Raw genomic sequence first — 15,307 nt, forward strand, 5'->3', positions numbered from 1 at the left:
TTTATTTATAGAACACTGTGCCACTCACAAGGGTTAAGTTTAGGGCTAGGGTTAATATACCCCATGTAATATGAAATGTAATATTCTTCAATATTTAAAAAGGAATCCCTACTGAAGCATCACTAAATCATTTTTGTGACATTCTTCTCTACAACACCAAACAAATGATGATGATGATGATAATGATAAATAACAACAGCAACCAACAATTCCTATTGTGCATTTCTTATCCATCACTTTATCAGACCCTAAGGATAACTACAATCCAAGAGACCATTTATAGAATCATAGAAGAACAGAGTTGGAAGAGATCTTAGAGATCAACTAGCTCAATCCCCTGATCGAGTAGAAGACCCTATGCTGTTTCAGTGAAGGGGCTGTCCAGTCTCTTCTTAAAAGCCTCCGTTGATGGAATGCTCACAACGTCTGAAGTGAAGCCATTCTACTGGTTAATTGTTCTCACCATTAGGAAATTTCTTCTTAGTTTTAGGTTGCTTCTCTCCTTGGTTAGTTTCCATCCATTTTTTGTTTGCTTGTTTTTTGCTTTCTGGTGTTTGGGAAATTTAGTTGACACCCATCCCCTCTTCTTTCTGATTTAGACTTTTACTCTTGAAAAAGTGATTTCTGACAGTCTCAAAATGGGTTAGCAGTGTGGTTGGGCAGTAGGAAAAGCAAGTAGGATGCTTGGCTGCATAGCTAGAGTATAACAAGCAGGAAGAGGGAGATTGTGATCCCCTTATATAGAGCACTGGTGAGACCACATTTGGAGTACTGTGTTCAGTTCTGGAGACCTCACCTACAAAAAGATATTGACAAAATTGAACGGGTCCAAAGACAGGCTACAAGAATGGTGGAAGGTCTTTAGCATAAAACGTATCAGGAAAGACTTAATGAACTCAATCTGTATAGTCTGGAGGATAGAAGGAAAAGGGGGGACATGATCGAAACATTTCAATATGTTAAAGGGTTAAATAAGGTTCAGGAGGGAAGTGTTTTTAATAGGAAAGTGAACACAAGAACAAGGGGACACAAACTGAAGTTAGTTGGGGGAAAGATCAAAAGCAACGTGAGAAAATATTATTTCACTGAAAGAGTAGTAGATCCTTGGAACAAACTTCCAGCAGACGTGGTTGGTAAATCCACAGTAACTGAATTTAAACATGCCTGGGATAAACATATATCCATTGTAAGATAAAATGCAGGAAATAGTATAAGGGCAGACTAGATGGACCATGAGGTCTTTTTCTGCCGTCAGTCTTCTATGTTTCTATGTTTCTATGATGAATATATTGAACTAGGTAGCATTGATTTCTGAACAGGCTTGTTTTATCTATTCCAAATAGCATAGCAGGGGTGGGTTCTAACTTACCTCGCTGCCAGTTCACTTCCTCCGCACCGTGTGGCTGTGCCTCATGGACGCATGCACGCAAAGTGCAAATGCACATGTGTAGTACCAAAAGATACCCCCACCAAAAGCCAATAACATGATGACAACTCATATGCAGTGCCAGAAATTCAGTTCCTGCACAAACTCAGAAGAAAAAAAAAATCTTTTTTTTTTTAAAAAAAGATGTCATCGTGACATCAGCAGTGGGTCACTAGCGGTTCAGGCAAATCAATCCGAACTGGGACGAACGAACCTCTGGAGCATAATACCATTTTAAACCAATCTTAAAGACATTTCACAACGGATTCTAAGAAGCATTTTGGTATAAACCTGATCAGTAGAAATATCTGAGAATAAATCAGCTTGACAAGGCTGCTGATGACAGGACTCCATTCAGACCTTAGTTCGCCAGATTCCTGCGACATTCAGAATATTAATGTGTTTCACTGATGTATTATTTCCTTCAATTCTGCATAATCCTGTACATTTCTTCTTTTAAAAAATATCCGTGATTTAAAAAGCCTACACAGGAGCAAAAGCAAAAAAATCGGTGAAATACAATATTTGCAAATGAACAATGGAAATGCCAAAATAATACAATTAATGCTCAGCGTAACTTTGATTAGAAATTAATCAATAAACTTATTAATTTACATGTAAGAATATTAAACCATTTTAACAATGTAAGTGAAAGTTTACAGTCCTGAGCTAAGCACTTAGATCTTATACATCTTTCATCTTGTGGAACTACCAATTATTTATCAACAATAATATGAACAATTGCTTGTTATTGGAAACAGGGTGAAAAAGGTCCTCAGGGACCAGCTGGACGTGATGGAATACAGGGACCAGTGGGTCTTCCTGGCCCTGCAGGACCAGCTGGCTCCCCTGGAGAAGATGGTGACAAGGTCAGTTGATTATCGTTCTGTGTTTCTTTTGAAGTTTATTACAACTACAGTGGTACCTCTACCTAAGAACGCCTCTACTTACGAACTTTTCTAGATAAGAACTGGGTGTTCAAGATTTTTTTGCCTCTTCTCAAGAACCATTTTCCACTTACAAACCCAAGCCTCCGAAACTGTAACCGCAGGGAGAAGCCTCTGTGGGGCCTCTCTAGGAATCTCCTAGGAGGAAACAGGTCCGGAAAACGTGGGGAGAAGCCTCTGTGGGCCCTCTCTAGGAATCTCCTGGGAGGAAACAGGGCCGGAAAAGGTGGGGAGAAACCTCTGTGGGCCCTCTCTAGGAATCTCCTGAGAGGAAACAGGGCCTTCATCCTCCCTGTGGTTTCCCCAATCACACACATTATTTGCTTTTACCTTGGTTCCTATGGAAAAAATTGCTTCTTCTTACAAACATTTCTATTTAAGTAACTGGTCATGGAACAAATTAAGTTCATGAGTAGAGGTACTTTCTTGAACTGGTGCCTTTTAAAAGTCTGATTGTACCAAAGCTAAGCATGGAGAGAAGATGCATGGGTGAAGATAGTTTAACCTTGGTTGCAAACTATATTTCCTGACAGCTGTTCCCTTTCTCACATATGCCTACCTTATTAATATTCTTTTCAGTTGTTTTAGAAAGAATAGGAAATCCAGCTGGATAGTCTTTCCTATCTCCAACGTATGCAATGCATATACATTAGCACTATTTCCTTATTCATTGGCAAGTTTTCAGTAGTAGCATCACATCCTACACAGATTAAAATTTAATTATATTACTATTCAGACATTATGATTCATTCCCCTTTCACATATGGGGGGGGGGGCAGATACATTGTTGTCACAATATCTTGATGCAGTTTTATAAGTTAAATGAACAAGCCTATTGGTTCAGCTCCTATTGCAAAGGAAAAATATTGAAGACAGATTTGCAGACTTTCCACTAATGTTGCAAATAGGTGGTTTATCATCAGAAAGATCTGTTGGATTTGGGGGTTTCCTTCTCTTTTTTTCAGGTTAAACCTTGCTCCCCCTCCACTGGACTATTTCCCCATTCTCCATGAATATACTGAGCAATGGCTTCTCCACTTCCGCTTAGTGGAGGCCATGTAGGGTTTTACAACATGCATGTTTCTAGTGAAAAAAACAGAAATACAAAGCAAGAACAGAGAGCCAATTTGATAACATCTTCTATATTTCCCAATTGGCCAGCTAAACAGAAAGCTGATTAATTGAAGGGATGGGAGAAAGCACTATACAGTGATCCCCCGGGTATTGCGATCCCGATCATTGCGAAACGGCTATATGGCGATTTTTCAACCCGGAAGTCAAAACACCATCTGCGCATGCGCGCCCTTTTTTTCTATGGCCACGCATGCGTAGATGGTGCCGGGCAGATCAGCTGCTGGGCGGCTTCCCTGGGTCTTCCCCCTCTTGCTGGCGGGAGGGCGAGCGGCGGGCATCAGCGAGGAGTTTCCCCACCGCCCACGCAAACTCCTCGCTGCTGCCGCGCCCCGCCGCTTGCCTTGTCTGCCCGCAGCTTGTCCGCCGCCTGCCTGCCCGCACGCCCGCCGCTCGCTCCGCCCTTCGCCCGCCCACGCCGTTCGCTCGCGCCGCTTCCCAGCTGAGTCCTGAAGCGAATTGGCTTCAGGACTCAGCTGGGAAGCGGCGCGAGCGAGCGGCTTGTCCGCCGCCCGCCTGCCCGTGCGCCCGCCGCTCGCCCGCCCTTCGCCCGCCCACGCCGTTCGCTCGCACCGCTTCCCAGCTGAGTCCTGAAGCGAATTGGCTTCAGGACTCAGCTGGGAAGCGGCGCAAGCGAACGGCGTGGGCGGGCGAAGGGCGGGCGAGCGGCAGCGAGGAGTTTGCGTGGGCAGTGGGGAAACCCCAATCTTCGGCTCCTCGCTGCTGCGGCGGAAGTAAAAACACCATCTGCGCATGCGCAGATGGTGTTTTTACTTCCGCAGCGCTACTTCGCGAAAAACCGATCATTGCGAGGGGTCCTGGAACGGAACCCTCGCAATGATCGGGGGACCACTGTATAGTGGAGGTGAAAAGATATATATTTAATATACTTGTACAAGATTATATTTGGGGAGGATGGTGGTGGGCCTCAAATTGATAAAATAGGAGTTATATTTCTCATTACCTGTGAGTTTACTTTCTCAAAATGCCCCAAAATGGTGCATGTTACTTTTTAATGAACTATCATTTCTGATTTAATCAAAAATTAGAAAAATGTAGCTTCCAGGTTTGAAACAAACCAGCCAACTTCAAAGTACATTTTACTAATTCTTAGTATGTTTCAAAGCTGGTTATTTGAGGTGAAATGGAAATCTATTTTTAATTACTAACTTTTTCACTTATTCACACTTTAAAGAGGAGATTATCTATATAGGGCAAGGCTTTATTCTATCTTGAGAGAAGGCAAACTTAATGATATTTTTATATGATGTTTTTGATCACGGACACCTTACACACAGGGGAAAGCAACTGTTCTTTGGTCAATCACAATTACACAATAACTTTATATTGAAGGTGATGTGAAGGTAAAACAAAGCTAGCAGTTTCCTTATTATAAAATTGAGTTAAAGTAAATTTCATCGCAAGAACGCTGCACTTTGAGGCTTTAGCGAGATTTTCCAAATCTCTCGTACCAAAATGTGATTGATCAACCCAAAATTGCCCTCTTCAGGCCGCCACTCAAAGGCAGAGAGAATAATATGGTGACATTTGAAGGTAGTTCAGTATTGACTACTGCTAACAAAGAAATGGGTCCTTTATAGAGAGATGTAATACCTTTCTTTTGATTACAGGGTGAAATTGGAGAACCAGGTCAAAAAGGGAGTAAAGGTGACAAAGGAGAAAATGTAAGTATTTTTCTATCCCCAGCCAATGCCTTTACTATATTGCTTATTGCTTGGCCACAAGGAAATGTGTAGAAAAAAATGTATCAAAAAAGGGGCTTCATATTTCTTGATAATGCTTTTTGGTGATTGTTATATTTCTTCAATACGGTCCAGCTTCCATCTTTTCACCCCTGTCCTTGACAGACCAAAGCTTCTTTTTTTTCCATAACCCAAATCCTTTGTGGTTGTACATCTTCCTAAGCCTTGAAAACCCCCAAATAAAGTATCTACTGGGCTACCACTATTCCAAGAGATTTTAGTGGCTGATCAGATTCTCAAATAAAGCTAGTTCCTTTCCCTGCTGTTGAAGTAACAATAATTGCTGGACTTTCTGAACTTTGGAGCTATGGAGATGGATAACCCTAGATTATCCCTGCAATGTCTCCTATTTTAAGCAAGAAATAAGATGCTGCTTGTCGCACTCTTAAATGTTTTTATTGGCACTCTACTTACCAGGAGAAAAGCATTCCATTATTTTTTCTTCCAATTCTTAGCTTGAATTACTTTGTTTTAGACATTTAACAGATTATGAAAACTTTTTATTTATTTTTGAAGGGCATTTTGATTGCCATAGCTAATTACTGTTATTTATACACAAAGCTCCTTTTTTTCTCTTTATCATTTGTTTTTCTTATAATAATTGTACCTGCTGTCATTGCATTTCACATTGTTTTCTATGAGTGTAGAATGTTGAAATATTGGATGACAGCATATCTTATTATGTTTCTAGGTTTGCCAGTCACCTTGGGCCCCTTGGTGACATTAAAATAGTGGGAAGTGGATTTTAAATATTTTCTTACAATTTATTTCTTATAGAAATGATAAAGTTTAATCTCTTTTTCCTATGTGCTTATTATACATTACTGTATTAATATGGAAAAAGAAATGTACCATATTTTCCGGCGTATAAGACGACTTTTTGACCCCTGAAAATCTTTCCCAAAGTGGGGGGTCGTCTTGTACGCCGGATACTGATTACATAGCACCGTTCCCCGTAGGCTGCGCCCGCGCAGACCAAAATACCGCCCCACGCGCCCTTTTCCATGGGCGCGCAGTCTCCATCCCCCTGCCAGCCCATGGGGGTCGGGGGCGGGTAGGCGCCGACAGTAGAAGGTGCTGCCCCCGCCCGATCCGCTCCCTCGCCTCCTCTTCCGCCGAAAGAAACGCGCCAAGCCTCGCATTGCTCCACCCTGCTTCGTCCTGCCTGTAATCCTCCGTTGTGTTTTCGGGGGGGGAAGCGGCGGGAAAATCCTGTGCTGGCCAGGAAAGCCGGGTTTGCTTTCCGTGATAGCAGCGTGCCTTTTAAACACGCTGTTTCCTGGACCTCTTTCCTGGGGGGGGAGGGGAGTGGCCTCCTCCCCCACCCACCCAGGAAAATGTTGCAAGAAAGCAGCGTGTTTAAAAGGCGCACTGCTTTCACGGAAAGCAAACCCGGCTTTCCTGGCCAGCACAGGGCTTTCCCACCGCTTCCCCCCGAAAACACAACGGAGGTCTTCCGGTACCAGCTTGAACCTCGCGTTGCTTCGCCTGTCATCCTGGACCTCCGTTGTGTTTTCGGGGGGAAGCGGTGGGAAAGCCCTGTGCTGGCCAGGAAAGCCGGGTTTTCTTTCCATGATAGCAGCGTGCCTTTTAAACACGCTGTTTCCTGGACCTCTTTCCTGGGGGGGGGGAGTGGCCTCCTCCCCCACCCACCCAGGAAAATGTTGCAAGAAAGCAGCGTGTTTAAAAGGCGCGCTGCTTTCACGGAAAGCAAACCCGGCTTTCCTGGCCAGCACAGGGCTTTCCCACCGCTTCCCCCCGAAAACACAACGGAGGTCCAGGATGACAGGCGAAGCGGGGTGGAGCAATGCGAGGCTCAAGCTGGTACCGGAAGACCTCCATTGTGTTTTCTGCTGGGGGTGGGGGGCAGGAGGACCTTCATGGCTTTTCCGGGCAGCTGGCTTGAGCCTTGTGCATGTCAGCAAAGCCGGAGACGTGGAGAGAAAGGAAAGAGAGGGAGGGATAGAGGAGAGGAAAGAAGGAGGGAGGGAGGGAGGGAAGGGAGAGAAGGGAGAGAAAAACGAATGAGAGGGAGAGAGAAAGGGAGGAAGAGAGGAAGGAATGAAGAGATAAATATAAAGGGAGGGGAAGGAAGGAAAAGAAAAAGAGAAAAAAGTGGAAGGAAGAGAGAAGGAAAGAAAGGGAGAGAGAAAGAGAGAAGACAGGAAGGAAGAGAGAGTGAGAGAGGGAAAGAAAGAAAGAGTGAGAGAGGAGAGAGGAAGGAAGAGAGAGAGAGTGAGAGAGAGGAAGAAAGCAAGAGAGAAAGGAGTGGAAGGAAGAGAGAGGGAGAGAGAAATGATAGAAAAAAGGGGGGAAGAGAAATGAGAAAATGATTGAGGCAGAGAATGACAGGAAAGAGAGAGAAATAGAGAGAGAAGTGACTCTTGATTTAAAGCATATGGTAAAAGCACTTAAATAATAACAGAGAAAAAAAACCCCAGCCCTCACCTGTTTTTATTAATAGTTATGTTTTTGGATTTGCTGGTTGTTTTAGTTTTAATAGTAATAGAGTTTGGTTTTGTTTTATTATTAATTTATTTTAATAAAAAAGTAGAGATTTTATTTATTTATTTATTTATTTACTTACTTACTTACTTACTTACTTACTTACTTACTTACTTACTTACTTACTTACTTACTTATTTATTTACTTACACTTCTATGCTGCCCAGTCCCAAGGGGACTGCTGCTCAGACACTATACTTTTCTGCCGCTTCTTTCTTCTCCGCCTCGCCTCCTCTACTCCCGCTGCCACCTTTGCTCTCCCCGCCGGGGGTAGTCTTATACGGCGAGTATATCTCAAATTCTATATTTTAACTGGAAAAGTTAGGGGGTCGTCTTATACACCCAGTCGTCTTATACGCCGGAAAATACGGTATATATTTTCCATATTTGGAAAAATATTGCAAACGTTAGTAACAATCAAACTTTTAAGACACATATGCCATAATCTGTATTCTATTGATCTCTAGCAAAATGGTTAAAAGACATTTTAAAGATAAAATAAAACTTCAGAGGGATATGAAAAGATATTATATTTATGTTTCGCTAAGTTTGGAATCAAATTTTACTTTGAGGAAATTTACTAGAATATTTTTAATAAAATCCACCTGGTTGCTACATGCAAAGTAAAAACTGCAGGTAGCTAATTTCTTTTAGTTATTGGTGCTGCTTATGTAATTACTCTTTCTTGGTTTTCATGTTAGCCTTTGGGTACATATGAGTACTTTTAGCCAATCGTATGTTGCACACAAAATATGTCACAGTATGTATCAATGATCAAATTTTGGATGTGGTCAGTCCAAGGGGTGGCTTCAAAATTTTTAGCAAGGGGTTCTCTGCCCGGTTGCTAGTTGGGCATGGCCATGGTGACTGTGGCCTAGTTGGCCTACTGCACATGCGTGGGGGGGGGGGGTGTTGCCCTCCCTGGGCTCCAGAGGCTTTCCTTGAGCATCTGGGAGGGCAAAAATGGCCTCTGCAGGCTCTGGAAGCCAGAAACAGGCCCATTTCTAGCCTTCCCGAACTTTCAGGAGGCCCATTTTTTCCCCTCCCTGAGCCTCTCAGTGTACCCTGTACTTACCTGGCATCCAAAATGGACCACCCTTGATTTAGTCATATAATTAACATGGAACATTTTCATTTTCAGGGATTGTTACTAAATTATTATCATTTGAACTGTCATTGCTCAATAAATATCATGTAAATATGAGCACATTTAAATATGATTACAAGATGCTCTGATGCGTTTAAATTTAAGTCTTTAGTTTAGTTTTACCTTTCTTAAAAACAAATCAACTTGGAAGGACTATTTTCAACCTGGAAGGACTATTTTCAATTAATATATAAATCATAAAATAAAATAGCATTTTAAATAAATAAAACATTATTCAGGCTTATTTACTGAATAGTAATATTCTATTAAATTTACTATTTAAATGATAATAGTATTTATTGTCATTTAAAATTCTGTTTTATTTATACAAATGTGACTATTTGACATCGAGTACTAGTGCCCTTTACCTATAACGATATGAAGACCTTTACATTAATTTCTGGCCCAATATTTCAAAGGTTATGTGAAGATGTCATTGTTCCCTTTCTGTCAGTCTACATCAGAGGTGTCAAATTGGCGGCCCACAGGCCAGATGATTCACATGCAGGCCACGCCCACCCCAGCTCTGCAAATGGGAAAATTGTTGCAAAACATCACCTCATGGCAACGTGATGCAGCAAGTTTGACACCCATGGTCTACATTATGGACTATATGGAAAGGGAGGTCCTTGTTAAAATACTAGTTCTTTTCAATTCCTTCCCTCCCTTTCTTTTCAGCTGGTTGCATTAACTCTTCATGCTGAACTTTAGCTTAAACTGTTGAATTTGCTTTCCTTTTTTGTCTTGTTCCTGTGTACTTTATTTGATACTTTAAATCTGAAAAGAAGAAGACTGTGCTTGGTGTCTGCAAATATTCCTGCCCTTTCTGCTGAAGGCAAAGATAGGAAGAGTGCAAATGGACGAGTGAATTAAAAAGCTAGAATAATAATAAATCTCTTTATTAAAAAAGCAAGACCCATGCATTGAGAAAATGCACAAAAAAGAAAAAAAGCAAACTAATAACATTGGTTTGCTTCAATGAATGTAATAAACCTTAAGCTCCCTCTCTTCAAAGAAATATGGTAATGCGTGTTATATTTGAATGATGTAGATCCTGTATTTATACGATTTTCGATGCTAGCATTACCCTCTTTTTGTGTTTTTTCCAGGGACCTTCAGGACCACCTGGTCTTCAGGGTCCCATTGGTGCTCCTGGAATAGCTGTAAGTTACTTGTTTGTTTCAAATTGCAAATGAATTCTTTAGAAGTTTTTGCATTTAGAAAAAAAAACCCCACTGTTCATTGAAAAGGTTTAGGAATGATTTACACAGCCTAAAACCTGGAATTTAAAAAAAAAACTTCCAAGATTCCATGACTACATACCTGCAAGGTTAATATAAGCTTCAGGCTTAAATCAATGCCATTCTGCTTCCTTTGTTCATTAGTATGACAACCCAAAATAAAAACACATTTTTGGCAAAGGTTCTTCACTGAGCACAAAAGCATCTTTTTCAATGGTTTTACATATTGTCACAGGTGTTTCATGTACTGTACATAACCCATTGCTTAATTTTGCATTCATTTAAAAACCTGTCTTTGTGAATCAGCCACATGTCGATTATGGATTGCATCCCTTAGGACTTTTCCAGGGTGATATCTAATCAAGAAAATTCTGTAACAATTTCAGATAAGTGTGAAAGATAGCACCATTATCCACATATTTAGCTTTTTTTTTCCTGAGCAAGACAAATGGCTCTTGGTTAATAAATGGAACTTTTGCTATTTCTGTGACAAGCATCCGAACCCCGTCACTATTTACTCTTTTAGAATGTCTGTTTCCCATGGTTGAATTTATGGAATCATTTGCAAGAAATGAGGAAAAGTGAGCAATCCTGTACATGATTAAGCTGCCTCAGCACAACTGAAGTCAATGAGGTGTTTTTGTAGCTCACAGAGTTAAGTTCAGAATCTGTGGAATGAGTTTCCCCTCCTCCCCATTTTCTAGATCCATATTTTTTAATACAATTAATAGATCTGAAATTGTTGGGACTATACTTTACATTTGGAGTCAGTTAAACCTATTTCAATTTACAGGGAGGTGATGGGGAGCCTGGCCCAAGAGGACAACAAGGGATGTTTGGACAGAAAGGCGATGAAGGTTCACGAGGTTTTCCTGGTCCTCCAGGACCTATTGGCCTCCAGGTATATTTTATTGTACAGTATTATCCTTCCTGCACATCTTTTTTTTTAATCTATTGTAAAGTGAGCCTATTTAACAATAACAAAATTTTACATGATAAATAATACAGAGAGTACTGACAGTGACAACAAATAAATCCTTAAATCACAGTTCTAAGGTTGTTAAAGTTGCAGATGAAGCATTAAAGCAGAGATAGGGAGGGGCCTGCTGAGTTCTTTAAACGCAAGGTTTGGATCATAATTGTCTTCAGCTACAAAAATCATTAAGGATGGTAAGCCATCCCAGAACACTGGATCTCTCACAAAAAAATAGGAGACAAAAGCAATCCTCATCATTCAAGGGCTTTCCCGGGATTTTTTCTGCAGGCACAGCTGTTTCATTTCAAAGCTCCAGAAGGGAATTAATGAGTCAATCTGCTGCCTACTTTACAAAGTAAAATACATTCCAGTATAAAATTGATTCACTTCAGTGCAACATCTGGAACACTTTTCTATTTAAGAATTAAGTATTAAAATGTTTTGGATAAGAAAGGAAACATGTTTTTGAAACATTAAATATTCTTTTAAAATGCAACAATTTAAAAGTGACATCATAATGAAATTGCTATTTTAGTAAAGGGACTAATGAATTTAGCATTTTGAGCTGCTCCACAATGGAAATACGGAGCAAATTTTGTCTGCATTGTAAGTGGTATATACTATAACTTTATGTAAGTTTAATTTAGTTATGGTTGTATGGTAGCTACTCATTAATCCAAGTTTTAAACAAATACTGAAAATATTTGTTTCAATCTCATTTTCCTTTGTAATAATTTCTTGTACCTGTGTTCACAATTGTGATAATAAAGAGCCTCTGAGCAATCAAGAGTTCATGCAGAATGCATAACAAGAAAAATTATGTAGGACATACAATATCTTTCTTTTTGTTATAAAGAATATTCCTTGATGTTAAATTTTACTCAATATATCCAAATTATCATCACATTGTCTGATATGTTTGCAATCATTCATACTAGAAACTGTTTCAATAATACAAATAATTATTTAAAGTGTTTCCATTTAATATCAGAGTTTATTACTCTCTCAATAGTAAGCCTATGGTAAATACTGCAACCGATTCTGTCTTACGTTTTTTGTAAATAGTTTGCTGTTTTAAAGTCTTTTTCTGGAATATCTGAACCTTGTTAGCTGTTCATCTGATAAAATGGGATGTCCCTCTTTCTATATCTTTTATTGTGCAATTTTTCATTCTAAAAAATATTAGGAAAACAAATCAGAACCTTCAGCAAAACTTCCTACCTATAGGGATGTACAAGCTTCTTACATCTAAAGGATTTTTAGTTGTAATGGCTGATATAAGTGCAACTGATCAGATAGAATTAAGGTTTCCAAGGTGTGTAATGAAAACATTATTCCCAAAGCACATTATAAAAGGCCTATAAACAAATATGTTACCTATAAACAAAAATGAAATAATTAAAATATTTATTCAGTTTTCTTAAATCATCTCTCCAACCTCTTTGAGAAAGAAAATAAAAAATGAACAACAATAATAATTGAAGTGATGTAAAGAAACAGTACTTTTTAAAAAGTGCATGCCAGTGTCAAATTGTTCAGAACATAAATTAGAAGAGAGGTTTTGACAGGGGGGGGGGGGATATTTAAGTGTGAGCATGTCAAGACTGTGTTTGAGAACAAATTTGGAAATAATTAGCATACTTAACCTTAGACACATCTATTCTCCTAAAACTGTAATGGTAATATTGACAAACTGAAAAATTAAACTTTCACATTAATTGAGGACGTATGTTTGAGATATGATAGACAGGTTTATGGCTCAATAAATCTTAATAACCAAATGCTAGATTAGTTATTAGTGTGTCATGTCAGCAAATAATAATTGATGAGATTCTAGCATCTTCACCATGAAGCTCTTTACTTTTTCTACAATCACATCTGCAAGCAAGTAATTTGTAGGTAATGATTCAGCCAAAGCATTGTGACCACAATTGTCCTAATTGTTAGGACATATGTGTAACTTTACTGAGATATTTAATATTTTAAAATGCAATGTATACACATCTCCCAGCTCACCCCCCCCCAGCCCAGCCAGAAATATCTATACAAAAATCAAATATGCACTTTTATTTAAACTTATATCATATCCTTCCTATAAGTAGTTTGGAACAGCATACATTTATAGGTAGTCCTTGATTTACAACTATTCATTTAGTGACTGTTTGAGGTCCCAACAGCACTGAAGTAAGTGATCTATAACCAGTTTTCACATTTATATCCGTTGTAGCAGTGGTGGATTCCTACTGATGCGTTCCAGAGCACTGCATCAGTAGGAACCCACTGATGATGTAATTTTGGTGATTTTTTTCTTGGCGTCTCCGTGTCGGAAGAAGCCCTCCTGCCCACCTTTGTCTGAATGCCGACCTTTATTCTTTCTCCGTGTTTCAGCTTGTAATGTGGTCCTGAGCATGTTGGTAAGGGACACATGCATATGCGCAGATGCACACCGATAGCAAAATTCAACTGAAACCCGCTCCTGCGTTGTAGCATCCCCATGTTCATGTGATCAAAATTTGGGCACTTAGCTACTGGAATGTATTTATCATCAATTACTACTTGTAGATGTGACATACAGGATCAGGTGATCACCATTTGTAACCTTCCCAGCTGGCTCACACAAACCCTATGAGGAAACCAGATTTGCTTAAAAACCACATGATTCACTTAACAGCTCCAGTGATTTGCTTAAAACTGTCAAAAAAGTAAAATAGAATTCACTTAACTATTGGAAGCAATGGAAATTTTGGGCTCAATTGTGGTTGCAAGCGGAGGACTATCTATATAACAGTTGTAGAATACAATAATGATAATTTGTCAGGCATTGTCTAGTAATGTTTATTGATATATTGATATATTTAATGTATTTGGAAGTTGTTTCAGTAGGATCCCTAAGTCCATCACCCACACTTTTTGATATAAGGATGAACTGTAACTCACACACTATTTTGAGTGTGAAGCTTGACTTTTCCCCCCAGTTTTGTAAAGCAGGAATGTAAACTGCAGTCAAGTCTTTTAGCTAGTGAATGTCTCGGTTTTCTGCCAGCAACATTTCTTCATTAAGAACTTAAGGTTTTATCTATAGTAATTTTGAAAAATGATATTATAGGTGAGATGCCATTTAAGTGGTCTCCAAATATTTGTTTTGTTAACTCAGTGGATACTTTTTGCATAAAACAAGATTCTACATTTTGCATGATTTACCAACATTACACATTCAATCTGTAAAAGGAAAGAATGACACACAGTCTTGGAATACTGGAGAATTTGTGTAAGATGTATAACAGGCTACCCCAGCCTGGCATCCTTCTAAAATTAATGCTGATTTAGTATTCTGAAAGTTATAATTTCAACATATGTGGAGGACATATATTTGAAATGGGTAGATACAACATATATTATGCTTCCTAATCCAGTTTTCTGTTGACTATTTTATTAGAAATTTGCTACAATTTCAACCTAAAACTTGCAGCATAAACCTGTCCAATATCCCGGTGAGCCAGGGCCTTCCTATTTTCCTTTCTAAGCATATTCTTTCAGTTAAAGCCTAATTTGTCTTTTAAATAGGAAAAGAGAATAGATTCTATTGACTTTAGCACTTGGGCCTAGTGTGAACAATTTGAACCTGATTCTTGAAGTATCACTCTGAAAAACATTCCATTATAAAGCTCTGCTACATGCATTTAGTGCAAATCAAAAGACTATTCAAATACGACTGCAACAATAAATCTTGCAGTCAATGAAAAAGAAAGACAACTTCTCCCAAGTGATTGAGTGTCCTAATAATCTGAAGTTCTGAATGAATTCAAGAGCAACATAGCTCAAGAATGTCAAACCTCACTGCTATGCACCCAATGATCAACATCTATTTACGGTGTCTTTAAATAATTCATAACACCTGCCATTAAATTATCTTTAGATACCAGTAATAAGTCAAGCTTTTATTGACTCTACAATTCTTTATTATTCACAGTCAATGAATATATTTTATTATGCATATTACCATGCCTTATGGTTTCTCTGTTTAAATGCCACAAAGTCTGTTCAACTTCCAAATAACTTAAATGAGCTGAATGATAAAACAGGAAAAAAAAGTTTGATTCATATATATTAGACTAAAAATAATAAAGCCATTGTTATATAACCTTTTCTTCTTGCATATTTAGTAAGAGTG

The 15,307-nt window shown here is 39.1% G+C and overlaps 1 protein-coding gene across 1 annotated transcript in view; it reads left to right on the forward strand.

The window, feature by feature from the left end:
* Window positions 1-15,307, forward strand: part of COL11A1 (collagen type XI alpha 1 chain) — a 308,095-nt gene that overhangs the window by 219,578 nt on the left and 73,210 nt on the right. Inside the window, exons 38-41 of the mRNA XM_070748567.1 lie at window positions 2,188-2,295; window positions 5,136-5,189; window positions 10,029-10,082; window positions 10,954-11,061. Coding sequence (XP_070604668.1) covers window positions 2,188-2,295; window positions 5,136-5,189; window positions 10,029-10,082; window positions 10,954-11,061 — 324 coding nt within the window. The remainder of the gene's footprint in view (window positions 1-2,187; window positions 2,296-5,135; window positions 5,190-10,028; window positions 10,083-10,953; window positions 11,062-15,307) is intronic.

The sequence above is a fragment of the Erythrolamprus reginae genome, chromosome 3, assembly GCF_031021105.1.
Source record: "Erythrolamprus reginae isolate rEryReg1 chromosome 3, rEryReg1.hap1, whole genome shotgun sequence".
Lineage (NCBI taxonomy): Eukaryota > Metazoa > Chordata > Lepidosauria > Squamata > Dipsadidae > Erythrolamprus > Erythrolamprus reginae.